The sequence below is a fragment of the Sphaeramia orbicularis genome, chromosome 6 (genome assembly GCF_902148855.1).
Source record: "Sphaeramia orbicularis chromosome 6, fSphaOr1.1, whole genome shotgun sequence".
NCBI lineage: Eukaryota > Metazoa > Chordata > Actinopteri > Kurtiformes > Apogonidae > Sphaeramia > Sphaeramia orbicularis.
In genome coordinates, this window is record NC_043962.1 from 38,480,504 (window position 1) to 38,495,223 (window position 14,720).

The 14,720-nt window shown below is 36.4% G+C and overlaps 1 protein-coding gene across 1 annotated transcript in view; it reads right to left on the minus strand.

The window, feature by feature from the left end:
- itga11b (integrin, alpha 11b) overlaps positions 1-14,720 on the minus strand; it is a 91,062-nt gene that overhangs the window by 50,199 nt on the left and 26,143 nt on the right. The window contains exons 3-7 of the mRNA XM_030136710.1: positions 4,075-4,184; positions 2,982-3,073; positions 1,396-1,510; positions 1,169-1,296; positions 514-662 (exon numbers count right to left, since the gene is read on the minus strand). Coding sequence (XP_029992570.1) covers positions 514-662; positions 1,169-1,296; positions 1,396-1,510; positions 2,982-3,073; positions 4,075-4,184 — 594 coding nt within the window. The remainder of the gene's footprint in view (positions 1-513; positions 663-1,168; positions 1,297-1,395; positions 1,511-2,981; positions 3,074-4,074; positions 4,185-14,720) is intronic.

Genomic DNA, 14,720 nt, shown 5'->3' on the forward strand with positions numbered 1-14,720 from the left:
GAACTCAAACACACCTCTCTTTTAGTATACACAATTGGTATGGGGACTTTATGGACCTCCTTTCTATGGAACAGGCCTCTCTTTGTTTGGACTCTCCCAATGAATTTAAAACACCAGGACCATGGGCCAGTGTCAAATCTTGTTTGCTTAAAAAACATATATTAATTTGATGGTCCTGTACTTTTTGTGTAAATTGTATGAATGTAAGCTCTGTAACCCTCCACCCCAATCCCAGCCTTGTCTGTGTATGCATGTGTATTATTTTTATGTTTGTCAGAAATTATTAATAAAAAAACAAAAAAACTTGATATTATGCATCTTTTCATCCTACCTTTTTAAGCAACTATGAAAAACTAATACTACACTAAACTAAACTACAACTATGACTTTTTTATAGCAAAAATTTAACTACATACGCAATCATCAAAAAACAAGACTAAAGTGACATCAAAAGCCCAAACTAAACATAAAAATGAATGAAAATCGAGGTCCTCTATATAATAACTCTGGTACCGTGCCACGTTGATGCCCAGTGCTGTCCGTGTTTCCTCTCCACCTCGTTGGTCGATGCTTCTGGCGGCCTCCACCACGTCCTCCACCGTCTGGTACTCCCCCAGGCTGAACTCATGGACCACCGTGGATCCATACTGCACCACACCCACCTGCACCCACAACACAAACTCAAGTACCTGAAGGTAACACAGGACTACCAGACTACTTTTTTATGCTGTTATGCCTTGTAACAATGCATTATGTAAAATTATGTGATATATTTTTGCCTCATAATATACCACCTATAGTTTGTAATATAAGCCTTGTATTGGACTGTACATGTATATGCTGAACCAATTTAAACAAACGAACACACAGATTTATGTGACCACTAGAGGGAGTAGTGAGTCAAAGCATCAGAGAGTCACGAGATGGGATGAGAACCATTAAGAAACAACTGACCAAGTGATTAAAAACAAGAACCACTGTTGTTTTGGTTTTTTAGAAGTTGTCTTCATGCAGTGAACATTTGTCAGGTGTAAACATTTGCCTCATTTCTTCAAGTTATAACATGATGCGGTCTTTCAGGTGTAACTCTCTTCACAGCATAAAAACAACATGTTCAACTTCATCATGGACTTTATGGAGTCTGTTTACAATCTTCTGATGAACCGACCTGTGTCTGACCTGGGCCGATGTAGAACTTCTGCAGGATGGTGATAAGGAAGTCCTGGACCTCATACCAGGGGTAGATGGAGTTAGAACCATCCAGAACTATTACGATGTCCATGAACGTCTCACACCCTGCAGGGTTCAAAAAGAAGAGATGGTTCAGTAAAATGGATGGATGGATGGATGGATGGATGATGAAAGAGTAGATGGATGGATGGATGGATGGATTACTCTGCAGGGCTGGAGCGAGGGTGTGGGACAGTTTGAAGTTCCGTCCCACTCTGGCGCAGATTCCTGTGCTGTACAGAGAACTCCCACATTCATGAGACCATAACGGTCCACAGGTCTGAGGACACAAACACACAACAGAAATACACAAAAAATATAATTAAAATGTTCAAAATAAATAAAACATATGTGAAATATTCAATTACTTGTACATGTTTCTTGTGCTGTTTCTCCTGAATATATCCATCAACAATCTTTAATAACCTTTGTTTTAGAAATAATAGAAAATTATAAATAAAAAAATAACATAGTCCTGTCATGTCTCACAGCTCCAGTTTCCCACTGGTTCTCCACCTCAACAATAACGCAATGATATTATTGATTAAAATCGACAAATAAACTATGACGTAGTATTATATATAAGCTATCCAACTGTAGATAAAGCAGTTAAAATGGGTTCTACCAACACCAGCTGCAGTATGAAACATATACACATTGAAAATCTAGTCAGATACAGCTCTGGTCAAACTGCTGTGACCACTGGTATAAACTAACACCTTTGTTTAATCTAACATGACAGCTTTTTTTTTTTTTTTTTTTTTTTGCAAATTCCGGATAAAAATATTGCCGGTTAGTTCATTGATTTTGCAGAATATAACAGACCAAAGAAACAAAAAATGCAGATAAAAACAAGTTTTTAAAGAACAAAATTCTTCAATTTCAGAAGAGTTTAAGAGTTTCAATATTTAGTGACATGATTTTCATTTTCATGTGTTTTTTCATGCTTTCCATTAGTCATTTGCATCAGTAGTCACTTTTCCATTGAACATCTGTGCAAAATTTTACCGATATTTACTAAATGTCAAAAAAACAGAAGTGCGTAATGTCGGTTTTTCCATTAAATCACAAATGCGATGATTTGTTTACTTATTATCGCGAGATGACACGAGAATAAACATGGCAACGAACATAAATATCGTGTTGATTTACATATATAAATATATATATATATATATATATATATATATAAATAAATATGTATATATATATATATATATATATATATATATATATATATATATATATATATACACATATATTTATTGTTATTATTATTATTATTATTATTATTATTATATATTACCCCTCTATCCCGTACTAAACTAAAAACTGATTCCGTTTCCTGCACAAGTTATATTTGCGCAATTTGAGGGTCAATGGACAAGCGACTACTGTTGGCTTCTGTCTGTCATTCCTAGATATAAAATATAAACACGCACAGACATACCAGCTGATATTAGTATCAGCACTTTCTGATATCAGTTAATATCAGTATTGGTACATAAAATGACTTTTCACTGATGGCAGAGGCAGATATTGATGTGTCTTGTTAAATTAAAGGGTTTTTCATTTAGTTTTTTGAGTCTGTGTTCATTCAAAGATAATATGATGAAAGACTTTAAACTTAAAGTAAAGACATTTAATCTTGAATAAAATACATTACATTGTTTTATTCATTTGTGTCATGTAAAAATGAGTAGAAATTGTGGTAGTTTGCTATTATTTTTTTTTGTCGTGGTTTGACTCACCACAAAGCTGTTGTCTCTGGGGTTGGAGGTCAGCGTCATTCCCAGCCTCATACTGTCCTTCCTTTCTGACACATTATCCAGAGAAAGTTTCCCTGATCACAGGAAAACAGACATTTTAGTTCGTTATGGAGTATAATGACAAATGTACAGTCTATGGTAATAGTCTGTGATGTGTGAGGTTACTCAGTCTTTATACTGAAATACAGAGGATATAGAGTCTAGCATATTGTTGCTGTCGGGCGGAAACTATGTCCAAAATGGGTATTTTTCAGGAAACTGGAATAACGATGTATATTCTTAATAAAGGAATGGAGGTAAGACACAAACTGTTTACAGTCGCAAACTGTTTACAACACTTTTCATTGGTTTAATATTTCTAAAAGCATTAACGTGAAGACTGACCGATAGAATCATTTTATGACAAAAAAAAAAAAACACCAAAAATGAACTTTAAAGGTTTCTGCCCGACAGCGACGATATTCAAATCCAAATATTATATCATGTGGTTTCATTGTTTATCTATGGATACATATTAGAAAAAGAAACACGCATACTATATGTTAAAACAAGATGTTTTTATAGTAACAAGGTAATTTTTACAATAATAACCACATAATTTTCATGTCACATTAAGATGCAGTAATTTTTACATTATAACAAGAAACTTTTTATAACAGCGTAACTCATATTATAAGAATGTTATTCATATTTTCTTGTCTAATGTGATACATTTATAGCCTCCTGAGACTCAGCAATGCATTTTAGTCCTCAGTAGTGGGCAAGAGTTTCACAGCTTTAGTTTAAAAAAAAAAAAGTCCACCGAAAAAGACATTATATAAAAAAACAAAATAAAATAAAAATGTACCTGAAAAGACAATTTTTTTAATGCAAAATGGTGAAAATGTTTACTTACTGGGTCTCAGGAGGATATGTCACTATAACATGATTTTTTTTTTTTTTACAAACTTCAGATTTAAACATAATCCCAAAAATGTTTTACTTTTCAGGCCTTGCAGCAGTAAAATTCCATACTATCTAAACCCATCAGTTGTGATTCATCAGGACATGTTTTCCTTTACTGTCTGTTTCTCACCCAGGTTGAGTCGGCTGCAGTTTGCAGAACTTCTCATCTCCAGAGGACACCTGTAAACATCACCCGTCTGCTGCTTCCCTGTATATTGAAAGGGAGCTCCAACCAGCAACCTGAAAGCACACACACCACCTCAGATATTACAGGAAGTACCTCACAGTGTGAGTTTACCCTCATGAGACCCACACGGAGATACACAATAAAAACCCATGTGGTAAATTAAGTCATTTAATTATCAGTGTGTTACCTTCTTCTCTATGATTCAGATTCTGAAAACAAAGGAGGCTTTCCTACAGAGTGAACTAAACACTCTTGTAATTCCACTGTGCTTTTTCTCATCTAAAACCAGCTTTGTCAAAAAAAAAAAACAGGTTGGCTGTGGATTTCAGTGCGCACAAAAAAAACTCAGCCAAGATCAATTTCATGGCACTGTGGTACTTTACTCTAATCCTGATGTGATGAATTCTTCTAAGTATCTGAAATAACTAATACGGCTGTCAGGAGTATTATATCAACTAAAAACAGAAGCCAAAGGAACACAGTGATATAAACCCTTCAATATAAAAACAACTTGCTATGATTGCCTGCCAAATGTAAATGTTGTGTCTGTTTTCCATTTACTATCACTATATGTATTTAAAGGAGTCTTGAGAAGTCCAAGATGGTTGATGCTGGTGTAAAATCCAGGAGACGATGCATCATTTTTGTACGTACGTCTTAATTCATAGTGATAATGACTAAAATGTACTGTCCTTTCATACAGCTTCAATATCAATCAAGGGCAGGAAACACTACAGGGTGTATAAAAAAAAACTATACATTTTGAAAAATTTGAAAAATTACCCACAGTTCCCTGCTATAGGTAAAGATATGAAATTGACATGGTGGCCAAAGTGTTAATGCTGTAACCTGGCAATTTTGTGGAAAACAAGATGGATGCCCATTGTCCCCTCCCATGACCTTTGATTGGATTTAAATCTCACTGGTACTTCGCGCAAACCAGTTTTAACTTGGATTGCACAATTTGCCCCTGCTCACTCATGCATGAAAACCAGGGTCTGTAAATTTGGACAAATATCCACCAATCCCCTACCTACATAAATCCATAAAAGAAAATTCCAAAAATTATCAAATGTGGAACTGGGGGTAATTTTTCAAAATGTATAGTTTTTTTTTGATACACCCTGTATATGAATTAAAAATGCTGTCACTATTTTATGTTTGAAGTAAGTTCATTAAGTAAACCATGTAGAGTATCATTAAAACAGCAGCTTTACTGTGTAGAACCACTTCCTCTGTTTGTTTGTTTGTTTATCTCATTGTGTGACTTTGGTGAAAAAACTAACCAGTCAAGCAGAGACAGTCGAGTGAATCCTTACTCAGATATTTTACTCAAATTCCAAAAATGACTCATAACTCACAGATCTGTGTGCCATTTATTCAGATCAGTTCAGTATCACTATTTAGTATCGGTATTTAAACTCAAACCTCTTGCAATTTTTACAACCAAATAACAACACATGCTCCTATAAAGGCTGCCAAAAGTATCATACATCACAGTAAGGAGTGGATATGTAGGGAGGAAATGGACAGATTGAACCGAATCTGTCTGGGAACTCAAAAGTCTGAGCTGGAGAGAGACGGTAAAGTGATTCCCTACTCTGATCTCTTACCCGATATTCACTCGCAGACAGAGATTCAGTTACTAACAGGATCTACTGCAATATGAGTCCTCTGATTCAGATTTGGGTAGATGATCCACTACACCGAGAGTCCTCTGGATCAGATTCGTTCTTTTGTTTGTGATCTGGCGATTCTGACTCAAATGACTCAAGTGATTCACAGAGATCTGGATCCTTTAAAAGAACCTGTGAGGTAATAGTACTGTTTTTATCAGAGGAGCCTGGTGGCTTTGAATAGAGTGAAAACAACTTCAGAACAACTGAAACTGCATGATGTAGAAAATTCCAAACAGCATCATTTTAAAAACAGTGTCATGTAAAGCACATGTGTGATGTGTTTCATCACAGCAGAATCATAAACTTTAGTTTACAGTTCAAAAGGCATATTGAAGTGTCCAGCACCTTTTCAGCAAGAGAATCAAAGCAAACATTTAAAGCAGGGGTGTCGAACTCATTTTAGTTCAGGGGCCATATTCACTCCAATTTTATCTCAAATGGGCTGGAAACTGTAAAATAATAACAGTATAAAAAGTAAAATTATATCACGATCAGGTTTACATCTACAAAGTTTCCTTAAAAATCTGAATAGCATGAACAACTTGAATTGTCTTAAGAAAAACAAGTGCAGTTTTAACAATGTTCTGCCTCAGTTTATCAGTTTATCGTTTACACATGTGCATCACAATCGCACAAAACATTTAGTAACAGGCAGAATATTGGTAAAATTGCATTTACTTTTCTTAAGACATTTCACGTTGTTCATATTTGTTCAGGTTATTCCCATTTTTTGTAAAAGTATAGTTCGGTAATGTGAACATTTTCATGTAGTTTTACTTTTTTACAGCAAAAAAATGTGAGAATTTGGGGTTGTCATTATTTATAGGTTATTATGATATGATATTATAATATTTTACTGGTCTGACCCACTTGAAATCTAATTGGACTGCATGTGTCTTTATGTGGAACCTGAATTAAAATGATTTTGACACCACTGCTAGTTAATATCTTCAGTGTAATTTTTGCATGTCACAAATTCATCCCGCAGGCCGGATTGGACCCTTTGGCGGGCCGGATTTGGCCCCCGGGCCGCATATTTGACACCTGTGACTTAAAGGAACACAACGGTTATTTTTCCTAGTAACTCATTTAAAGAATGAAAAGTAAAAAAGTAAGTGAAGGTGTCACTTTTCATAGGGAATAAGCAGGAACTGTGATTGTGACTGTGATGTGTTCAGGACATACTGTTCACATTCATACTTGGACCATCCACTGTTGTAAAACATAGTTAAACTGTCAGATTTTAAACACTGACAGAATTGAAGACAAGCCCAAATGTGCAGTTGTATATGTGAGATAAGTGACTTTCCTATCTTGTACTCGGGGGTCAGTTGTGGTTTCACTGTGCAGCTGCTGGAGTAATCAGCAGCCATGGCGTTAAACACAAATCCTACTGCTACAGTGTCACACAGCGACGGGGTTATTAGTGTTAACCCGCATAAACACCACCACATGCGGCCTGGACGGTGGCCGGTTCTGGGAAGAGGGCTGAGTCACATACCAGAGGAGATGCCATAGTACAACACTAACCCTCAATCTGCTAATGTGTCTCCCATCCACATCAAACGGGTGGAGAGCAGCGCTGACAAACCACATCCCAAACAGCAGCCCGGCTGAGTTCACATCCTGCAGCCTGCAGCGGCAGACAGCAGATGGAACGACCGGACTAAACCCATCTCTAATCCTCTGACATCACTCCTTTATTCCCGGTAATAGCAGGTGTTGTAGCTTATTAGTCCAACGTCATGAGTGTATCAGCTTCTGCTTTTTAATGACGGCCTTTCTATCCCTCTGGGTTACAACAAAGAGTGATGGTGGAGACCACATCAACAATAGTAACATTACAGACAGGATTAAACCCTGCTTCTTTACATCCTGTCTTGCTTCAGATTATTGTCTCCTGTGGTAGAAGTATTCAGATCCTTTACTTAGAAGTACAAATACACCATGTGAAAATAATACAAGTTAAAGTTCTGTATTCAAGATATTATTTAAGCTAAAATATGCAAGTATCATCAGCAGTGGTGGCTGGTGAAATTATTTTTTGAAGGGGCACAGTATGCAAGTCAGTTTTAGGATGCACTATAACCACGTATCACCACTAGGATCCACCAAAGCATATAAACCACTATTTTAAAATAATAATTATAGGGGTGTAACAGTACAGAAATGGCTAATGACGTTCATTTTGTCTTCCGTTTATGTAAATATACTACATAGAGGGTATGCATGTGACGTCACCGTTAGCGGAAGTCACCACAGTTATGCCCACTGAGTGGCAGAAAGAGGGAGATGAGTAGTGACTTTGGCTTGAATACTGCGAAAACTTTAGAACAATCTAAAAAATGGGGAAGGGCTGTTGTGCCACTGATTGTACAAATAGGCTTAAGAAGCACTCGGAGCTATCGTTTTACCGGCGACCTAAAGCCAAAGACAGAAGAAGCAGATGGATCGCTGCAATTCGTATAAATAACTGGAATCCAGGAAACCAAACCTGGATTTGCGGTTACCATTTCATGTCAGATAACGTTAATTTATGCTGTATTCTTGTGTAAAATCATACCTTAAATTACATATCGTCTTGGCTAACGTTACTTCTTAGTAAAGCTCTTAATGTTAGCATCTGTCATTTACTTCTATATTTGATAACTGAAACTTTTTTTGTCTTCAGTTGTGTGATTCAGAACCTTGTGCTCTACATGATTTGTAAATTAGCTTAAACTGAGGCTAACCTAGTTTTCCAAATAAGGGGGTACTCTGGCACAAAGCTGTTGTAACTGTGTTGTATCAAGTATTTGATGTTAACTCTACTTAAAAATCAAAAGTACCAGTAGATCATCCACTCACTTGGGTCAATACTAAGGGTTCAACTCCAGTAAATCAGTAGTGAACTGTGAGCACTACTGCTGGGCCTTTACCTCGGCAATCACCGCCAAGAAAATACGTCTGCACTGACAGAAAACCTCCAAAACAATAGTATGTTGAATTGAAAGCACTCACCAGCTGTAATCCTCTAATTAACGATGACGAGGATGTCAACAACTCTTTGGCTTTTGTATGCTTTCAGCCTTTGCAGTGGGGATTTTCCCGGCGTTGAAATCAGGTTCATATAAATGTCAGGATACGTGATTTCCGGCCACGTATCAATGTTCGTAGACCACTTGTTGTTTGGTAGTTGTATGGATCCATGTCGAGTCCAGTTGTCTTTAATATCATGTTATAGTCCACATTTTTCCCGGTCTCGCGGTAGTTACTGCCATGCTCCGCCATGTTGTTTTTGCCACTCAGTCTGACTTAGAGGGGCGTGGCCCACGGGGGAAGTGACGTATATGTTCTCCCTCTCTACTATTTTCTTTTGTTCAGCCATCACAGACCACTGCAGAAGACACAACCACTTCATGGACTGGGACAAGGGCACAATCATAACATCTGAAACAAACAAACTCAAACGTTGGATCAAGGAGGCAATAGAGATCAGGAAGCGGGCGAGCAGCACCATCAACCGGGACCAGAGGGCGTACACCCTCTGGCACACCTGGGATTCCCTCCTCCAGAGACCACCCAAGGCAGAGGAGGCAGGGTCAGCTCGACAGGCTCTGATTGGTCAGTCGAGCCGACGAGCTGATAAATGACACGTCAGCAGCACGTGGGATGACACTTCTGAGGAAGACTGGAGCCACAGTTGAAACTGTCAAGCAGGTAACATCTAAAAACTATACCTTGTCTGAATGAAAGAAAATAGTATATTTAAGTACAGAAACATTTCAGTTCAGTACGTTGTCAGTCCAGGGGTATTGGGTTATATATAATTTTGATACGTTTTCAGTACAGTGAGGGAGACCAGTGAAGGGAGGGGGACCCCAGCTGTGGACGTATATCATTTTGTCTTGGTCATTTTAAAAGTAGCTCACAAGCTGAAAACGTGTGTCCACCCCTGATTTTGATGATCTTGTGTGACCTTCCATTTCTGAGGAAGTCTTGATTCTTTTCAGGATGTGACGTTTACTCCTGTGGGTGGGGCTTGGTCTCTCCTATCTCTGTATTGGAGGGGGTTCTACTGCACATGCACCATTTATAACAAGAGTCTATAGATGTCAACAAAGTCAGCAAGAAAATGAGCCAGATTGCTACAACGTAAAATTATACAGTCCACTAGGGTTGTTTTAAAGAATGAGTATAGTTGGTGGATGGAGGTAAAGACGACATTTGGGTTCAGCACTTGCGAAATTGCTGCTGCGTGGAATTCCCATTCTCACAGTGCACTTTGCGATAAAGCTTCCGAAAAGGCCCGAGCGATGTTTTGGTTCGTTATGTAAACAAGCAGACTGTGTTTATGATGGAGTCATCTTTGAGGGAAGTGATTCAGGTGTGTAAGCACGGAAAGATAATGGATATGTGATAATTAGGCTATCACTGGGGTTTAGAAATTAGAAAAAAAATTGTAATGAAAGTCATAGGCTGCTTTAGGGTATTTACATTCTACTACTGATGCCGTATCAGTCAGTAGTGATGTGGAAGTGGATAAATCCCCTTTAGCCCTATCGGCCCACCCATGGGCCGAAAAAATTATATTAATATTCATCTACTAGAAAAATATAATAAATGAGGACAATGGATGTTTTTTTCAACTTTTGCTCAAAGTTTAGACCCTAATGTTAGTAAAAGTACATAAAAAGTGTATTTTAGTGCAAACTTTAATGTTCAAACATGATTTTTAATCTTTGTGGGGTGAAATATACGCTGTTAAAAATCTCCAACACGAACAATTAATTTATGCATATCATCGTCAATCCAGCCGAAAAAAAAACAGGCGAGGATAAAAAATTCTAATTTCTCTTTTAGTTTGTTACAGTTTATTCAGGCATAGTAATAGATACAATATTTTAGACAATGGGGATAGATTCTGTGAGGTCTGTAAATGTCCATAGACACCAAGAAAATCCATATGAACCTTATTATTGTGAAGTAATTCTTCGTTTACTTTGGGTATGTCTTTTTAGGCGTTTTTCCCCTGAAAATATGGTCAGGGATAAACAGTTCAACAGTTAAAAAAAAAAAAAAAAAAAAGCAGGTAAAATTCATTTTCATATATACTGAATTGTAAAACCCAGGAGTAACTGATATTATAAATTCGAATTATTCTAACGCTACAATACTAACAAAATCTCATCATAAACAATCAACAGTAATTTAACACACAGATAATCTTTCTATAATGTGTTTTTTCAGTACAGTTGAAGTTATATAAAGAAACCCAAAGTAGACCAAACACACACATCCCAGCTGACAGGCCACATAAACACTCCAGCCTGGCTCTATAAACATGTACCGCCGGAGGTTTGACCTCAGTTTTGACTGGGGTTAACACAGGTCAATGGATTTAACCTCTAACACGACCACAACAACATCCTCAGCTGAGACAAACAAACACATCCAGCTTAACCCAGAGGTATTTTATTTTATGGTTATTTATTGTTTTTTACACATACACACAGATTGACTGTTTTTTTTCCCACTAGGGGTCAAAATATCTATGTCTTATAATAATTATGTCTGATTTAAACTCACAGTGTGTAATTTCTCCTACTAGAGGTCTCTTAAAAAACTGGATAGACAGCAGGATCGTAGGAGTTGTTTTCTCCATCACTGCTGATCAGCATGGCTCAGAAACAAATGTGGTTTATGTGATGTTTTAGGTCATGGATTAAAGTTTAATTCACATTATGTTAAGTGATATATATTCATGTTGTAGCATTTCATTTTGGTGAAATACCTGCACATAATGTGAAAGGTTAATGTTAGTGAAGGGGATGTGATGCTATTGCAAGTGAATTAAATGAACTTTTACACTGAATAAAATGTACTTGTTTGAATTTGTACATTGTTAGAAATATTTTGGGTAAGTACACAAGTCAATAACATGTAGTGTAAAGTTGTTTTTGAAATTCTAATGTGAAAATGTCACATATTATATATAATATATAAAGTTTCATTTTAGGCTAAATGTAAAAATCTGTATATATAAAGTTACCCATAAATTTGTTATAAAATAATTTGACCTCTTCTTGTGAAATGATTATGACAGTGTGATTTATTCTTGATAGATAAAATGTAACTGGAACTCAGTATATAAATATTGGACCTGATTACTGATGTGTATAAATAGGAATAGAAAGAGGAATGTGCCTGAAAATAAAATTATTCCAACTTTATGGGTAATTGGGCATATCAAGGTTATTATCGTTAATGAAAACTAACGAAATGACAAAAACTAGAATTGTAAAAACATTTTCGTTACCTGAAATAAATAAAAATTATAACTAAAAGAAAAAAACGATAACTAACTGAAACTGTATTGTGTGTTTACAAAACTAACTAAAACGGATAAAAATTAGGGATAAAATTCCCTTTGTTTTCGTCTTTGTCAATGTCAGATTGATACGAAAGCGATTTATTTCCCTCAAGCAATTTTAGCTGCTGGCACCATATGATATTTAACAGTCCGTCACTTGTGTTCACTTGTCATTTAGAGTCGTCTTCTGGTCCCCATTCTACCTGGAAACATGGAGACTAAAGGTTGGCGAAATCAGCAGAGTCCTGTACGGGATTTATTTGAATACAACGGCAAAGAAGAGAAAAGATATTAAAAAAAAAACTAAACTAAAACTAAGCATTTAGAAAATAACAAAAACTAATAAAAACTAGCAAACCTGCTCTAAAAACTAATTAAAACTAACTGAATTAGAGAAAAAAGTCAAAACTAACTAAAACTAAACTATAATGAAAAATCCCAAACTATTATAACCTTGGTGCATATGACAACAACAATCTAAATATCTTTAGAGTAAAAGATGATGTAAATCTACCACATTGAGCTTTCAGGAGAAGCAGACTAAATAAGTCTTTTTTTGTATGTGTTGGAAAGATGATGGGGTTGGAAACTGGTGAATTTACACCATTTACTGAGTGAAACTGTCTGCCTGTAAAAAGCTATAAAGGAGGAACAGTGTCAAAGGGCACATGACCCTGAAGGTGTATAAGCCAATATTAATTATGAACTACGGAGCAAGACAGAGGACAGCGTTTATCCCATCACCCTCAGACAAACACCTGAAACGTGAATGTCACAAGGCTGCGTAGAAAAACAACTCTGCAGAATAACGATGTCAAATCCCCCTTAAAAAAACATGCACGCACACATAGAGGAGAGTGATGGGCTTCCCAGAGGGAGGCCAGGGAATAACAAACCGCAACACATAGTTTCCAGATCCACCGCTCTGCCTCAGGACGCAGGAGAGGCCGGTCGTGAGACAAATACTTTCCACTTATTTACCTGCGACTTCAAAGGAAGGGTGATTTTGTAATGCTGGAAGACTGTGAGGTATTCATCACGGCTGAAAACTTTCCAGGTAAAAAACAGAAACGAGACAAAGCAAGGAATGTTGCACAACCTCATCTGCATCTGCAGACAGACGCTGAAGGACAACAGCAGCAGGGGATGTGGAGTCACCCGCGGACATGCATCAAAGCATTCTAACTATCTCACTTAACATGCTTCATTGGTTTCCATACTCATGAATTCATTAACACATTAAAAAGTCCAAATTATGGTATTTATGATTACAAACAACTTCCAGAACTTCTGACTTCTCACTAAAAAAAACCCTTGTTCAAAAGGAATGTAGTACAAGCACAAAATTATCAATTCCAGCTGTTATTGTTATTATTATTACTATTATTGGTTATTTAGTTATGTATTTTTGTTCATTATAAGTTATTATGTTAATATCATTATAATTACCACTGTTGTTAATAACATTTTTTTCTTCTTTTATATTAGAATTTATTGTTGTTACAAACCCCTTTGTCTTTTTCATTTTTTTCCCCTCTCTCTTTCTCTCTCTCTCTCACACACACACACACACACACACACACACACACACACACACACACACACACACACACAGTATCTGTTTTTGTTTTGTCTTATTTATTGTCATGTCTTTCACATGTTTTGTTATGTAATGCTCACTTAATAATAAAAAACAAAAGAATATAGTACCATCCTAAAACTGAAGTCTGGATGGAACATTTATGCACATTTAATAAAACATGATAAAATTATATTTTAATTGCTGAAACATCACAACAAAGACATACATCTGCCTTTGTTGTCATTGTCATTTTACCTCATCTCATGTCATTTTATTTCAACTCACTGTAATCTGATTTCATTTTATTTCTCATATTTCATCTCATCTCGATTTATTCAGTCTCATCTCACCTCATCTTATTTCTTCTCACTTAATCTCATCTTGTCTCATTTTATCTAGTTTCATCTCATTTCATTTCATTTGTCATGTCTTATTTCATTTTGTCTCATCGCTGCTCATCTCATTTTGTATCATTTTCCAAAAACATCTATCATCTAATCTCATTTTACCCAATTATTCAATCTCATCTTCATGGTGCTTCATCTCGCTTCATTTTATGTCATCTCTTCTCATTTCACTCGATCTCACCTCAACTTATTTAATTTTGTCTCGTCTCATCTCCTTTTATCCAGCTTCGGTTCATCTCGTCTCATCTCATTTCATTTTGTCTCATCTCTACTTATCTCATCCTGTATCATTTTCCAAAATATCCTTCTCATCTAATCATATTTTATCCAATTATTCAATCTCATCTCGTCTCTAATATTTCTCCTGCAGGACTAAAGGCAGCAGCAGTTTTAAACCTGTCTGAGTCCAAAAGCAGGTTGGAAACATAAAGATGAAGAATGAAACACCAGACAGACAATCACAGCAGACTGAAGCCAAGGACAGACTGTACACCAACATGTGTCTGCTGGAGCGAGGGGGGAGAAAAAGCAGTAAGCTGAGAGGCCATAGGATCAGATCAACATTATGA